Source organism: Astatotilapia calliptera, chromosome 17 (genome assembly GCF_964374335.1).
Source record: "Astatotilapia calliptera chromosome 17, fAstCal68.1, whole genome shotgun sequence".
In the NCBI taxonomy this organism is placed as follows: domain Eukaryota; kingdom Metazoa; phylum Chordata; class Actinopteri; order Cichliformes; family Cichlidae; genus Astatotilapia; species Astatotilapia calliptera.
In genome coordinates, this window is record NC_137438.1 from 38,350,782 (window position 1) to 38,368,192 (window position 17,411).

Consider the following 17,411-nt stretch of genomic DNA (forward strand, 5'->3'; position numbering starts at 1 on the left):
AGAAATACATCATTTGTAGTAATATTAGTAAAATCTGTGTAGGTGTGTGTCAGGTGAATAGGAACACGGGGGAGGGTTGGATTCTGAGGCCGCCAGATGGCCTTAAAAAGGCACAAACAGAAAAGGTGAATAGCACAGTCATTCTTTTCCTTTCTGAGGACAAAAAGCAGCTCTGGGCAGGAGATGCAGCACATTCAGAAGGAGAGGGAGTGGAGGAAGATAGAGAAAGACCAGCTGAGTGTGGGCATGCTAAGGGAATTCACTTTCTTTGACATTTTAATGAAGCTTCAGAGATGGTAGAGGATGAGGCATCAGAGGGACTGATGATGTCTATCTGCTGTCTGAATAGTCCTGCTCCTTACTGTAGCTGAAACTCAAACATGCAGTTAAGACTTTATTCTTAATGACCTCGTTTCACACATACGTGACGACAATTTTAGACACGTTGAAAGTTTGTGAAAAGGCACCATCAATTCAACAGCTTGCAATACTCAATATCAGTGAGTTCTCAAGGAGACAAACCACTTCCAGTTCACCCACAGCAGCCCACTGTGGGCCTACATGCAGTCCAGCTTTGCCAGCAAAAAAAATAATCAAGCTGGATATCTACACTGATACGGACTGGATAAAGTGTTAGGCACAAAAGATGCCACATCACTTGATGGAAATTAATATTATTAACCTACAGCAAGGGTGTCCAAACCCAGGCCTCGAGGGCCGGTGTCCTGCAGGTTATAGTTGTGTCCTTGATCCAACACATCTGATTTAAATGGCTAAATTACCTCAACATGTCTTGAAGTTCTCCAGAGGCCTGGTAATGAACAAATCATTTGATTCAGGTGACCCAGGGTGAGATCTAAAACCTGCAGGACTCCGGCCCTCGAGGCCTGGAGTTGGACACCTCTGACCTACAGAGAGCTGAATTCAAAGACACCCAAAAAATCAAAGTGAAAAAAATATGCCCATTTTGCAGCAACTCAAAGTGATAGATGTAGTAGTTTTTATAGCTCCCACACGGTTGACCTGACAATGTCTGGGTATGCTCCTAATGGCATCCTACAGGATCTCCTCACAGATCTAAACCAGCACATCACTGAGCGTTTGATTGGTTAAGTCCCTTCTGTGACTCTGTCCAGCTCTCATAGAGTAACTTCTGGCAATTACACACAGAGCATTTAAAAAAATTAAAACTAAAGGCATATCATTCCTTTGCCTTCATAGTACATATTAAAGAAATACTTGTGTGATATTGATCTCTCATCTGGCCACTGCTGCTTACTCAGTTTGCAAATGACAGCACTAACACAAGCTGATCGTACCCATTTCTGCAATAACATGGCTTCATTTTTTGGAAAATGGGAGGAAGTACTGATGAGTCATCTACTTATATAAAGTCTGAACCAAAGCATTTTATTTAGTGACATAGCAACATAGCCATCTCTGGAGCCATATAGCCACCATGCCTAAAACATGTTTTTACGCTGGCAGCATACGCTGAACATGAATTCTGCAACAATAACCTGAGTGAGAAGTCATTCTTCCTTTGTTGCCCTGACTATACTCATCAGCCGCTGTGCACAGAGTTATCAGGGCATGCAGGGTCAACAATTTCCTTTCACACAGCAAACACTCAACTTGCACACTTAATTACTTTGGAAAGGCATGTTCAGATAAATACGCAGCCTTACTGTAGCTTTCTCAGCTTTCTGAATAAAAGAAAAATACTTCCTGCCCATTTTAAAAGGTAATTAACGTCCTCACCTTTAACCTGCAATCCTTCCAATCAGTGTCCAACTTTAGCAAAGAACCAAGTGGAGATCCTGCTGATAATCTGATACATGTCAGCTACATAACGGCATCCAAATCCAATCACTCATGCAATTGTGTCCGGATGCATCTTTTTTTCCCCTCTCTCAAGCAATGATCAGCTGATCCTGATCAAAGAGAAGAACACAAACGGCTGTCGTTTCTTTCCGTTGGCTTCTGCCTGGAAAATGTCTATAATGCATGAAAAAGAGTCGAATGCTAGTGTTTTAAAATCACCTCAATCAGGGCAATCACTAAAGAACAACCTGACTCTTGGCAGTCACTTGCTTTTTTTTTCCTTTCATTTGGACCTTTTGTTTCTTGCCATCTGCTAAGAGCCCAAGATTTACCTCTTTTAGCTCTGTTTTGGTCTCCACGTATGAAATTGTGCATTAAGGCGCCATACTCATTTTCTACTTCAATCAGATTCCGGGAACACAACAGTGCAGACTTATTAATCTGACATACTGTGAGAAATTAAATTCATGCATTATTTACTGGACGTTCCTGCTGTCTGGTGATCTTGATAACTTTTTTTAAGCACCTGACCTCGGCTGCATGTTCGTGAGCACCTACTTGACTTTTCACCTAAACACAGAGAGGACTGGCTTGCTGAGCGAATAAGCCAAATTTAAAAGAATAAAGCCTTGAAATTTGATCAACTCTTATGTAACATATTCAAGTGCATAAAAGTCACTTAGCGCTTTGCACAGCACATCACTCACACTCTAAAAGCCATTTGGGAACCTTTTCAGATCTCTTATCTAAAACCAGTCAAATCTACTTCCGACCCACTGATTAGAGCACTTGTTCTGGGGCATAATGCAGTCTATGAGTCACACCATATGGCTGCTCACCAGGTCCGGCACGGAGAAAGCAATCAGGAGGAGTCAAATATCCAGTCAGCTTCACAGCTTTGGGCTCTGTCAGCTGTCAAAGGCTGAGGATGTGCCTGGAAGCTCGAGCAGCAGGACAGGCAATTTGCGCTCTTCTGCTTCTGCACCCTCGGAAATAGCTTGACTGTGCAATGTGAGGAGGTACACACAAGCATTGTTGATGGATGTCAAATAACTGGTGAGTTATTTGATCACTCTCCAGGTATTTCATTTCACCCAGCAGGAATCACAAGCAGTTGATTTTGGGAGCAGCATGGCCGCTGCAGTCAGAACGTTTGACTGTGCCATCTTTCACCAGGTTTGTTTCAAAATCAGATCACACTGTAAAGTCAAACTCATTTTCTTCATTAGAGATTATATTACTGTAAGTGTTACAACATCTCATCCATATTTTGTTTTTCTGCAAAACAAAAACGATACCAAATAATCTTTTTACAGTAGTTTTTCACAGTAGAGTCCAGTAGTGTCTTGTTTTTGTGGCCTCGTCTCCCCTGTCCGCCCTCTGAATGTCTGTTTACATCTCCAGACCATACATCAGGCTGATCCACGGTCCTCTTCTTGGCATTGAATGTGGTAAGCAAGTGGTATTTCAGAAGCAGACACATTTTAGCTCACTCCTTTGTTTTTGTTCTGCTGTCTGGCTGTCAGACAGGCCAGTGAGAGGGGGGGAAGGCGGCATGTTTGAGGAGTGACGAGACAAGAGTTTTTACGAGCTGGCGCTTCACACGCCTTGAAGTTAACTTTCCGAAAGAATTTCCAGAGAAGTTTCAAAGCACATTTCCCTCTGTTAATGTGAATGCTGTATAAACAGACAGAATCAGTGAAAGCCAGCCTGTGAAAAACACTTTCTTACAGTTATTTTTGTTTATTAGTAATTACTGTCAGCACATTCACAGCAGAAGGAACAGAGCACACACGATCAGCTTATGAAGATGACAAAGGCAACAATACTAGTAAACATCATTTTAGTACTAACGTTGCTTTTTATATGTGGACTGAAACATTTAAGCTACACTAGGCTGAAGTCACAACAATGAACACCTCAAGGCACTTTATATTGTAACGTTAAGACCCTACGATTATACACCAACAATCAGATGACCCCTATGAGCAAGCACTTGGCAACAGTGGAAAGGAAAAACTCCCTTTTCACAAGAAGAAAGCTCTGGCAGAATGAGACTCAAGGAGGAGGACAGGACAACAGACACCTATGAAGAGAAGCCAGTGTGGGAGAAATCTGCTCTCTCTTTCTAGTCCCAGTACTCCCACTCCAGCCTTTTGGATCAGTTGAAGGCTTCTCAGGGAGTTTCTTTTAGAACCACCTGATAATAATGAATTACAATAGTCCAGTCTAGAAGCAATAAATGCTTGAACTAGTTTTCACCGTTTCACTCTGAGACTTTCCAAATTTTGAAAGAAAGGCAGGAACATATCAGAAATTACTTCAGGATTCCTCACAGTGTTACTGGGGATACCATGTTTCTAAAACTTTAGGGCAGAGTACAGTAACCTCAGTTTTATCTAAACTTAGCGACATGGATAGAAAAAGCTGAGTATCATTGGCATAGCAATGAAAATGTACGATACGCCTTTTAATAATACTGCCTAAGGCACAGGTGTCAAACTCCAGGTCATTGTAAAGAAATGTAATGTAATGAAATGTAATACTGGCAAATAAGAGCAGTTTCAACTAGAGATGGACCGATCCGATATTACATATCGGTATCGGTCCGATACTGACATAAATTACTGGATCGGATATTGGAGAGAAATAAAAAAAAATGTAATCCGATCCATTAAATATCAAAAAAGCACCTCACAAAACTTGCGACACGGCTCCGACAGTCTCGGTCGTTGTGTCCTTGGGCAAGACACTTCACCCGTTGCCTACTGGTGGTGGTCAGAGGGCCCGGTGGCGCCAGTGTCCGGCAGCCTCGCCTCTGTCAGTGCGCCCCAGGGCGGCTGTGGCTACAATGTAGCTGCCATCACCAGTGTGTGAATGTGTGTGTGAATGTGTGTGTGAATGGGTGGATGACTGGATGTGTAAAGCGCTTTGGGGTCCTTAAGGACTAGGCCATTTACCATTTAACTCGGCACATAACCGTAGCACGTCGAAGCAGTACGCGTCACGTGATAGAGCGGCTGTGGCGTGCGGGACCTGTCAGCGGTCTGGTTGAGTATTTGTAGCAGAGGTGGGACCAAGTCATTGTTTTGCAAGTCTCAAGTAAGTCTCAAGTCTTTATCCTCAAGTCTCAAGTCAAGTCTCAAGTAATGTCAGGCAAGTCAGAGTCGAGTCTCAAGTCACTGGTGTAAAAGTCCGAGTCAAGTCACAAGTCTGAAACTTTGAATTTCAAGTCCTTTCGAGTCTTTAAAAAAAAAAAAAACGAAAAAATAATGTTGCAGTTATGCTAAATGTAAATATTAGACCATGTAATTTTTTAATCTGTGTTTTTCTCAACACATGACAAAATAGTGAACTTAGAAAATATACACAAATTGTGAAATTGCACCTCTTTAAAATGCAGCTCAATTAAACCTAGCTCCAAGAATAATTTTCACCGACAGTTCTGAGATAAGCTGCATGTTATTCTTGGATGCGGTTGTAGGACCGGCTTTAAAATCGCATGACAAAAATATCATACACATTAAAAAAAACTGTATCACCAACGTAGCCTGGACAACATTTGCTAGTTAGATGAAGTCAGCTATCTCATCGTAGCATATTTATATGCATATTTATAATCATACGGTTCTTGGAGTGAGTGCATACACTCATGAAGTTTAGTAACTTCCGGTCACTGCAACAAGCCCAGGTACAGTTTACCGACGGATGGGTGCAGGACCTTGAAATGCACCGTGTAGAACGAAAGACCATCGTACGTATCATAAGTTTACCAGTCTCACAAATCGTCGTCATAAATACACATTCGTTAACCGTTTATTAATAGGACCTTTGAGCTCAACGGTAATTAATTAGTAGTGGAAATAATTTCTGGTACCCATCACAGAAATGTAGCAGTGACAACAATATTGTATGCTGTAATCGTACTGGGCAATTAGTGATACAAAAAACCTGTTTTATCCTGTGAATAAAAGTATATGTTTTTGTCAATGTACCATAATAACAGAAGCGAAACGCAATATTGTGTCAGGACAATTCACTATTTATGCACAATAAATAAAGGAGCATAGCGCGACAATTTCTGTTCAGCGCCAGACTTGCTTGTAACCTATATCACCAATTATGTTAACTACAACAGCAGACTGACCTTTGTGTAAATGCTTGGAGCAGACTAACCTGTGAGCTGGAGGGTTCTGGGATGTTATATTTGATCTTTGAATGGCTGCAATCCAGGCCATCCGTCGCGTCTTTGTTACTTCGGAAACATGGCTCGAACAATTTCTCTTCAACGACGTAATCCGATAACAACCGATCTCTTTACCCGTCGGCTTCCCGTGGCTGTCATGCGACCGGCTATTGCAGTTAATAATACAACAGCTTCTTGACATTTTTGTGTTTCTTTTTATCGCTGTGTGACTGATTTCAATTGAAAGCCTGCGTGCGCTAGTACCGCTTGCCACGAGTTCCCAGAATCCTTTGCGGTTCTACCCGTGAATGACGTCACATTTTCAATCTCTATATAATATGCATGTTAAATTTTATATTTGGGGTAAAATATCAAGTCTTTTCAAGTAAACCGGTTCAAGTCCAATTCAAGTCCCAAGTCATTGGTGTAAAAGTCCAAGTCAAGTCACAAGTCTTACAACATTTTTTCAAGTCAAGTCTAAAGTCATAAAATTAATGACTCGAGTCTGACTCGAGTCCAAGTCATGTGACTCGAGTCCACACCTCTGATTTGTAGCCTCGCTACCAGTTCGGCATTTCATCTCCGAGAAAGTTATCGCAGAGAGAAGTAAAGCAAGTGTGTAAGTTCATCTCTGAATGTTTGTAAAGCATTCCAGCGTTAAGCTTAACAACAGATATATGGAGCGACTGCCTCTCTCTCTCTCTCTGTCCTGCTGCTACTTCAGTCATGAAACTGATCAATGATCAGCTGATCGGTTTTTCTGTCGGGAGTCCGTCTCTCTTGTTTGTTTTTGGCCCACTTCGCTCCAGAAAGAGGAAACCAGCGGCTGAACAACAGCAGCACGTTTAAGCTTGATAAGCTGTTGTTAGAATTTATTTAATATTACTTTCTACACCAGGATCTTTTTCTACGTAGCTGACGGCTGGTAACTGTGCAGGGGCGGATCTAGCAAAGTTTAGCCAGGGGGGCCGATAGGGCATGAACAGGGAAAAGGGGGCACAAAGACATACTTTTCTTTCTTATTCTCATTGAAAATGTCGAGCTTTTAATAAATATTTATCCAAATCTTACACCCAAAGTTTTAATCTGATGTAAAATGTGTAGAAGTCCATTACTGTATATAGTAACTTTAAGTCTAATATACCCTAGTAAGCTATAGTACTTTTTTCTTTGGGAAGATACCATCTGTGCAGTCTGCAGTTCTGTAGAAGAAAGATGTTGAGTCTGTTTAATTATTTTTTAACAAAAAGCAGCAAGATATTAAAAAAACTGTTTTATTGATTAAAAAACACACTACATCGGATTCATATCGGTATCGGCAGATATCCAAATGTATTATATCGGTATCGGACATAAAAGTGGTATTGTGCCATCTCTAGTATCAACAGTATGTCTTGGTTTTGCACATGATGAAATCTGTCTGAGGGTTGTTGTTTTTTTTTTTTTAAAACAGTATATTTTTGTTAATTTAGTGATATTTTTTTTGTTTTTTGTTGATCTGCCATACAAAATAAAGAATTCTATATTAGTCATTTAATTGTTTAAAATTTTATAAGCACTTTGTAGTGTGAATGAGCATAAATGTGAATACTGATTAATGCAGTTATAAATGCTGGCTAATCCATTCTAGTCTCATTTATTGGAGGGCAGCTTTAATGGCAATATTGGTAAATGGTAAATGGCCTGTATTTGTATAGCGCTTTACTAGTCCCTAAGGACCCCAAAGCGCTTTACACATTCAGTCATCCACCCATCCACACACTAGTGATGGCAAGGTACATTGTAGCCACAGCCACCCTGGGGCGCACTGACAGAGGCGAGGCTGCCGGACAGGGGCGCCACCGGGCCCTCTGACCAACCACCAGTAGGCAACAGGTGAAGTGTCTTGCCCAAGGACACAACTGTCCAAGCCGGGGCTCGAACCGGCAGCCTTCCGATTACAAGGCAAACGCCCAACTCTTGAGCCACGATGGTAAGGCTCAAAAAATGTTAATATGAATCCCAGGAAAAGGTCCTCTCTGTAATATTCTAAAATTTATTATAACTGTAACAATCTGTCAGTGTGTGCAATAAAGATCCTGGAAGTCATTTCTGCTGTGAGTCCTCTCTCTATACAATAGAGCTGTTGAAAGATGGCGAGGCAGCAGAGGGAGAAAGTGCCTCTACGCTCAGATATTGACTGATGTTCTCTGCAGTGTTAAACATAATAATCTGCTGCTGTGTTTTTCCTAATACAGCATGTATTAAAAGTCAGAAATAGCTCATGGAACAGAATATTTACTTGATGTGCAGCACTCTGACAAAACTACTGAAAAGCCTTGATGCAGAGGAGCTAAGAGAGCTCACAGCATCTGCTGTGTGTGTGTGTGTAGTAGGCACAGCAATTGGATAAATGGGTCTTATTTTCTCACTCCACTCCGCTCTACGTCTGCTGAGTCAATAAACCAAAAGACTGCAAACTGCTAGAAGAGCCAGACTTAACACACTCAGCTCTGTATTAGAGCTAGAGCTCTCTGCAGGAGTCCAAGTCAGACCCTCACAGGGAGCCTGGCACCCTGGAACCCCATCAAACAATTTTGAGACACCCCAGAGGTCTGCTGCTGATCATTCAGAATAATCACAGCTAAAGTGAAAATACCACCGGTACTGCTGTCCAAAGTAAAGATGAAACACTGATACCCGACATTTTTTTCCAAGTTAAACTAAGTATCAGAAATCTAAAGTGTTTGGAATCAGAAGGAACATTTAACACTCAAGGACTGCAAATTGTTCAAGGTTTTCGTCGGTTGAATTGATAGCAATTTGAACAAACCTGACAAAACATGCAAACAAACAAAAATGCAGCACAAAGATGGAATTTAGTGTTCTGAAAGAGATTTATGAAGTTCACAGTATGCCTCCAAAACAACATATTAAATCTGCTTAACGTTGTTATTTTGCTTTTCCTCCCTGTTACAATGTGCGCGCAGGGGGAGTGTAATTTATTGCCCAAATGCAGATGTTTTCCCACTGAGAAGCAACCTGATTGATCTGATAGCATCTGCCAGTTTCCAGTGAAGGCCTATGTTTAGATGAGAGCTGCTCATTGCTGAAAGGATCACCAGGGCTACACGAAGCATCAGATGTGGCAACAATGCCTGTTATGCTGTGCTCTGTTTTTGTACATTAAAATAAAGCAAAAGGGAGACATGCTGGTGACACGAGGATCAGGCAAATACAAAGCTGCAGCTGTCCACGTGAAGATCAAATGTCCATGTGAGAGAGGAAGAAACCTTTCATTGAGCAAGTGGCTTTGTCACCAGAAGAAGGAGCATCAGTCTCATTGTTCTCAAGCTTGTTACAATTTTCTGTTCTTCTACACTTTAGACAACAACTTAGGAGACGAGCACTCCACCAAAACTCTGGAAAAGGCCTGTGAGAAAGTTCTATAGCTCAGTCCTCGCTGAAATATTCCCCTTATCAGACTCCTTGAGAAGTTTTTCACAGACACTCCGTCTGAAAGGATGAAACCAACTGACTTCAGTGAGCTGTGACTTCTCTTTCAGAGTTATAATGAGCTGCAGTTGTACTGATATCTTGAGTAAACCACTGACTGGCCAGAATGACATAATGTATGTTGTTCTCAGCTGACTGCAGGTTTTATGTGCAACAAGTTAAAAACATTTGAAACATGAAAAAAGAAAAAAACTATCTGCAATACACCATCAACTGCACTTTGATTTTAGTACAAATGACAAATGCTAACCCACTCAATAAGAATCAGTGTAAATAGAAACCATGAGGCATGTGAGGCCCAGAGACTAATCAGCCAGAGCACAGAGCAACCTCTGGTCGCTGAGGAACAATGTGTGTCCTCTGACAAGTTGCTAAAGGTTGTTGGAGGTAGCTGTGGAACTGGTTTTTAAACCCCATTCGATAGGTCTAGAGCCTGGTTAGTGACCTGCGGTTACTAGGGTTACTAAGTGTACTCTGCAACTGGCTGGCATGTGGTTGCTGGAGGTTGCTGGTAGCCACTAGAGTGTAAAGAGGTATATGGTGCTGAATCAAAAACCGGCTCAGCTCACCAAGCAGAAAGTTTGAAAAATGCAACGCAAACTAAAACAGAAAGTTTGCCTACAAAGTTAAAGTTGCACCCAAGCCCCAGTGTTTTCTCTTTGTGTTGGTTGCAGTGTTAAGGCCCAACATTTTCTCTGCAGGTGATTGTTCTCAACATTCATAAAGCTAAATGCTCCATTCCTGCAGACACCTGGAAATTGCATGGAGGTTGCAGACGTAACTGTTGCAATCTGCTGACGAAAGCAAATACAGGGAGGTTTTGGTGCATTGGAGGAAACCTCCAGCAACCACTCGCCAACTATTCAGGGAATATGGATTTTTCTCTAGCAAGCCGAGGTTGCAAGGGGGTCACTGACCAGCCTCATTTGAGCCACTGTTTGTTCCAAACACAGATGTGTTAGCATGGCTACAGACTTTGCAGCCTAGTCTGATGGCAAGGCGAGAAATAATCACAAAATTGCTACAAATAAAGAGGTTTTTTTTTTCTTTAAAGTTTGGACAACTTTAGTTTTAAAACTAAAAGACACTTACCTGCTGCTCCTTGGCAGGTAGCTCCATGCCCTCCTGGGTTTTAATTGCACCTTAGAACACATATGCATCAACACTACAATGAGCGGGTGGAGGGAGGTTTGGAGTCTTCTCCCACCCCCATTCTCTGCGGCCTGCTGGAGCGGGAGGGCTAGTAGGAGGAGTTGGCCGTCCGACTGCGGTCTGGGGTGTGGGGCCTCCCTGCTGCTGCGGAGTCGGGGTGGTCTGCCTCTCCCCACCGCAGGGAAAAGGGTAACACCACCTGGGTCTGGGTGCAATTCCCCCCTCCAGGGGCAAGGGTACCTAGACCCGGTTTGTAGAGTACGCTTGGGGAGTGTGATTGTGTGTACAGCGTCTCTTTATGTCTGTCTCCACGTTGGTTGAGTGTGGAGTGAGTGCATATGAGAGCATGAGGGTGGGAATGGATGTTTGTGTCTGTGTGTGCCTGTATGTCTGTGTCTATATGTCAGGTTGGGTATCAGACGCCACCTCTCTGGGGACACCTCAGGCCCTCCAAGGTTTGGAGGCCTATCTCCACCCACCACCACTTCCCCTGCCGGTGGCGGACTCCCTCAGGTGTCGGTGTGTTGGTGGTTCTTTGTGTCTGGGGGTGGGCGTCCGGGTACACACCGGCTCACTCCTTGGCGGCCGCTTGTCGGGGCCTGGGGCCTGGGGCTCGCTCGGGCCCCTTTGGAGGTGGGGTGCCCCCGGCCTCTCGGCCTGGGGCTCGGTCACTCAGGCACAGCTGGGGGCCGGCGGAGCTCACGGGCGCGTCACTGCAACTCCCCCTGACTTCTGCTCCGCGGCTGCTGGGCGAGCCCTCATCTGGGACTCTCCTCAGCTCTTACTGGAACAGTGGCGCGGCTGCCCCTCTGTTGGTCTTCCATGGTCTCTTGTGTTCTGGGGGCCTCTGGGTGTCTGGAGTTTTGATCTCCTCCATACCCGCTTCACACCCTGGAGGACGGGGCTGTGGCCCCCCCACACTCCCTAGCAGATCATTACATGGAGAAACCTTTGGAATGCAAGCATGCTGATCCACACAGGTATGCACACATGGGTATTCACAGACGCGGACTAAAGCTTTCTTGGCTGCTACCTCAAAGCACACTGTGCGCTGTCTATCTTGCGTGCTGCACAATATCGTTTATTATTTAGTAAATATTGATATCTATGACTAGCTAGTTTATTGTGATGGTGCTTTGTTTTCTCTATTATTATGTTGCTCTTTGTTGTTTGCTGTCTCCTCTGTTTGTTTTTTTTGTTTTGTTTTTTTTTTTCTCCATACAGGTGACCCAGGAGTTCTTTTTTTTTTTTCTCTCTCTTCCCCCCCCTTCTCACCGTCTCTTCTCCCCTTTGGTTTTCTTTCTTTCTCTCCCCCTCTTTCTCTCATTCATTCCCCCTGTCCTATTTATTAAAAAAAAAAAAAAAAAAAAAAAAAATGACAAAGGATGAACTGAAGCTCTGCCATCACGTAATGTCGCATACTGCTGTTTCTGATGTCATTTATTAAAAAAAAAAAAAAAAAGACACATTTTTGTGCCTGTACCACTTAGGTTCTAATGAGTAAAAATATAAATACTGTAAGTCCTGAGTGTCTGAAGGCAGTTTCTATTGAAACTCCTGTCTGAAAGCACAGGGACAGCTGTGACTTGCGATTCATTGGGACATAAAGATTGCATGGTCATGGCTTTCTATCCAGGCACAGGACTCAATATATTACATCTTGCAAGCATTTCACAAACTGCTGTGAAATTTTTTTTTGTACTATTTTATCTGTTTCCATCAGCTTTTTCACACGTATTTTGACAGTTGTGTGATGGTCAAAATACGTGTGAAACACTGCAGGAAATAATCAGCAGTAACCGTTTGCAGCAGTTGGAAAGGTTATCAGTGAGGTGCTTTTTGTTTTGTTTTTTTCTTAGAGAAAATGAGCAGTGACATGTTCATACATTAAAGACAGAAGCCGGAACACTAATCTTATTTCCAGAAGTTAAAACAGAAAGTCGCAGTAAAAGACGGGAACTGCAGCAGTGTGATTGACACGGACAGATGTCAGCTCCCTGATATATATTTTTTTGCAGGGGGGGATAAAAACTTGATGAAATGATGAGCTTCCAGCACCAACATCACACTTTTTAGTTCATGGAAAGAAGCAGCAGATTCAAGCTTCAAGGTATGTTGTGAAGAAGAACCCAGACTTACGTCAGATGCCATCATCCTCACTGACGTGCTTCAGAGCTGCACTCCTTCCACCTGGAGGCTATGAGCCTCTCAGTCGTTATACTTCTCAGTGCAGCACTTGAATTGACCTCCAACGACATTTTAATGGCCTCCTTTAACACAGAGGAGATCCCGCCAAGGCCTGTTTTCCAACATCTGATTGCTACATAGAAGCAATCAGGCTTGATTTGCCGCCAACGGGAAACACATGGTCTGTTTTATTGCAGAGAAAACGTACACGGTGCCAGCTGAGTGTGAGTGGCTGCAGCTTATGGAGGAAAGCTGAAACCAGATGATAATGACTCAACTTACTTATCTGCGGGAATGAAGGCTTTTAAGCCAGACCGATAACAACCACCTACTGCATTGGTGACAATGCAAACAAAGTCAGTATGATTTTTATAGCAAGCATAAAAATCCTGAAGGGACGATGGAGGGAAAACACTGGAAAGCACAAACTATGAAGACACAATATGGCAACATTAATGAGGCGGAAGGAGATTGGGAACAAAAACCACATTTATGCACCTAGTCCTATGGTGAAGTTGTTTAATATATTAGTTTGAGCCACTCGAAGAACTAAAAGTGTGCGCACAGTAAAACAGTCCTTTGTTAGAGCTCGAATGTACACAAACACACACAAGCACACACTGATGTTTACCTGACTTTCCCACCCCGGCTCTGCCGAAGACGGCCAGCTTCACCTCCGGGCTTTTGGCCATGACAGCAGCTGTGACGAGAGAAGCTCAGCGAGCCAGTCAGTGATCTCCGAGGTCAGCCCCAAACATCCTCCATCCAGGAAGCAGCGTCTGAGGAGACGAGGTAATGCGTCTACGTTTAGCTCCACGAAACATTCACGAAACATTTCCACCATCAGAAGTGAGTCACAGAGAAAGTGTTCAAGGAAGCAAGCAGAAGTAGCAGACTATGACTGAATGTGATGAAAAGGAAATAAATAGTTTTAGCAAATAAAATGAAATAATTCATACGTCAGTGTCACATCACTAGTTGCAAATAAATATAAAAACCTGATTTTATGTGGACACGGTTGCATAGATAACATGAAGATTGTGATGCTAGCAGCTCTTTTAAGAAGATGGCCACAAATTCAGGACCAAAGCATTTTCTCTCTTCCTTTTTTTTTTGCAATTTTTGGTACTGAACGGATCAAGTTCAGTCTAAAAATGAGTTCATTGTGTACAGGTTAAAGAAAATATCAGTAGAAAGGCTGATTCACTTACTCAAGAAATGAATGAAACGATGTGGAAACATGTCAGCTCTCAGTGGAAAAGAATCATGCCAGATTTCTACACTGATATGGACTTTGTAATGTGTTAGAAATGAAAAGATGCCACATCGTTTGATGGAAATGAAAATGATCAACATGCAGAGAGAGGGCTGAATTTAAAAGTCAAAGTGAAAGTGAAAAAAAGGAGAATACCAGGAAAGGAGATACCAGCTTTAAAACACTTTATTAATCCATCAGCAGTCACTGAGGATGAAATGCACACTGCAACCTTCCTGCAGCTGTCATCTGTCTATGGAGCTTTAATCATCTGAAGGTGATGGCCCTCACACACCTCTCACTGTACCTCCACAGGAGAGAACCGATACAAATCACAAACCCACAAATCAGTGAGTTTTCCATTTCCAACAACATAGTGAAGTGAATGTTGGACAGTCATGTCCATCTTTTTTTTAGGCTGTTGATCTACCCAGGCTATGGTTTTTTATGTTGGTGCATGAAAAATGTGAAGTGAAAAAGACAGGAGAGAGAGGGGGAGAACACCGAGATCTGAAATCATCCATTCAAAAGAAAACACCAGTACAGCCAGATGAAACAGCCACACGCCCGTCTGTTTAATAAGAAAACAAGCAGCTGTGGCGCTGTCTCTCCTGGTAATTGACTCTAAAGTTCTGGCCTGATCACTCTGTTTTTCTCCTGGATTCCACTCGGACCTTTAACCTGAGAACAAACAGATACTGACAAGGCTTTAATTCAAATCTTAGCTTGATGACTTCACAGCAATCCTGGGACAAACTAGCTGGAGACTGCTGTGTTTCCCATTAGCACCAATGCTGACAGAGAGAATGTAACACCCCAGGTCTATGTGGGGAGTCATGCTGTGTTTGGCTGGGCAGCTGCAGCTAAAGATAATTTTCATTTTTTCTCACTGCGCTGCAGTTTAGCGACGATGCGTGCAGAAAAACATACAGCTTAGTCACAAATCTACTTAGGAAGCAAAGTTGTCGACATTATCTGTTTGCAAATCCTTTATTCTAATGTGCTGCAGTGCAGAGGTGCAGCTTGTCAACCACAAGCCACAGTTAAAGGTGCAGTAGGTGGGAAGGGGCTACCTTTATTTTTCAGCCTGTCTGTCTTTGGACACTTCAACACATGGACGCTGAAGTAATCACTATTCCTGTATACCTGCCACCCGTGCAATGATACTCAAAGTAAGATCTTGGCTTGCTGTAGGAACCAAGATCTCCAGCTCTCAGTCACCTGATGCCAGTGATCAGGAGGAGTGACGCCTCAGTTAATCCTGCTGTGTGTTAGTCAGCTTTGATACAACATAAGGTGAAAAAACTCTGGCAAGTGACAGTCTCCCCAGTTACTCAAAGGTCAGACTGTGCCATGCTCAGAGAAAGTGTAATAAGCCAAGAGCTACATCTCAGACTCCACGGGCCTCAGTCAGCATGTTGAATGTTAAAGTCCATGACAGTAGAATTAGAAAAACACTGAGCAAGTGTGGCTTTTTTGGAAGGTTTTACGGAACATAGGGTCAGAACATGTCAACACAGCTTAGTTTGCAAACTTCGATCTGAACAAATCATAAGGCTTATGGATCAGTGGCGTTGGGACACATGAAACTAAAGTGGTAATAATTCAATTCAATTTTATTTATACAGCGTGAAATCACAGCAACAATCACCTCAAGGCGCTTTATATTGTAAGATAGACGCTACAATAATACATACAGAGAAAAACCCAACAATTATATGACCCCTATGAGCAAGCACTTTGGCGACAGTGGGAAGGAAAAACTCCCTTTTAACAGGAAGAAACCTCCAGCAGAACCAGGCTCAGGGAGGGGCGGGGCCATCTGCTGTGATTGGTTGGGGTGAGAGAAGGAAGACAGGATAAAAGACATGCTGTGGAAGAGAGACGGAGGTTAATAACAGATATGATTCAATGCAGAGAGGTCTGTTAACACATAGTGAGTGAAGAAGAAACACCTAGTGCATCATGGGAATCGCCGAGCAGCCTACACCTATTGCAACATAACTAAGGGAGGATTCAGGGTCACCTGGTCCAGCCCTAACTATATGCTTTAGCAAAAAGGAAAGTTTGAAGCCTAATCTTGAAAGTAGAGATAGTGTCTGTCTCCTGAATCCAAACTGGAAGCTGGTTCCACAGAAGAGGGGCCTGAAAACTGAAGGTTCTGCCTCCCATTCTACTTTTAAATACTCTAGGAACAACAAGTAGGCCTGCAGTGCGAGAGCGAAGTGCTCTAATAGGGTGATATGGTACTACAAGGTACTGCAATAATATTGCACAGCACCACAATTAGCAAGAAACACAAAGATCTCATGCCAGGTGTCCAGCACGGTGGTGGAGGGGTGATGATTTGAGCTTGTTCTGCACCTACAAGACCTGGGCACCTTGCAGTCCCCGAGCCACCCACGAACTCCTCCGTACACCAAGTATACGAGAGTCAAATGTGTGGCCAACAGCTAAACCCTGGATCATGCAATACGACAATGATCCCAAGCAGAGCAGCAAATCTACAACAGAATGATGTTGAACAGGCAGATGTCAAGAGACAACAGTAATTTGTTCTGTGAATTATTTTTAAATGTACACTCTAATTTAACACCACATAACTTTGCCGTTCAATAATTAAGACAGCCATTTATAGCGTGCTGAAGTTTGTCAGCCAAGTTTTTGAACAGATTTATCGTCAGTCACCGTTGTGTACATTACATGAAGCACAGACTGGACTGGACTTCTCGCTCTTTGTTGGCTGAAATGAGCTACAGCAGGAAAATGAGAGAAAGCTGAAACCGGATCACACGTTCGTGTGCCCAGTTAAATAAAAGCTGTGCTTGGTTAATATGTTGCTGGCACTGACACACACCCAACTTCACACTGGCTGAAATTATTAAGTGGCCAGCATCCAGTTTTCTTCTCCTTTACTCCAGGCAGACGCTTAAACACACACATATGTTTTAAACTAACCTTTTCCCCTTCATAGCAACACACATATGTCTATATATGGTGTGACAGCGTGCCGCTCTGTGTGACCCAAGTGGAGATCGATCATCTGTCTACGTCTCCTACTCGGCGGGTGGTGTCACGGCAGCTGCCAGCATCTTTAAATATTTGTTTCGGTCATTGCTGATGTGGCTCCGATAACCACACAGCACAGTCAAAGCAGTGAGCAAAACCGCTGCTGTAATAGCAATAATGACGTTGTGTTCTGTCCTCCCAGCTAAGTTTGTGGTGTTTGGCAGTTTCGAGGACAAAGATGAATGACTGAGTTTAACCCTGAGTGGCATTCTCCCACTGTTCAAGTTTGAAACGTGTCATTAC

General features: G+C 43.0%; 1 protein-coding gene across 3 annotated transcripts in view; it reads right to left on the reverse strand.

Annotated features, from left to right (window-relative positions):
- Nucleotides 1–17,411, reverse strand: part of rerg (RAS-like, estrogen-regulated, growth inhibitor) — a 67,475-nt gene that overhangs the window by 27,513 nt on the left and 22,551 nt on the right. For all 3 annotated transcript variants that reach the window (XM_026146775.2, XM_026146776.2, XM_026146777.2), the window contains exon 2: nucleotides 13,476–13,623. In XM_026146775.2, the coding sequence (XP_026002560.1) occupies nucleotides 13,476–13,536 (61 nt within the window). In that variant the 5' untranslated portion in view covers nucleotides 13,537–13,623. The remainder of the gene's footprint in view (nucleotides 1–13,475; nucleotides 13,624–17,411) is intronic.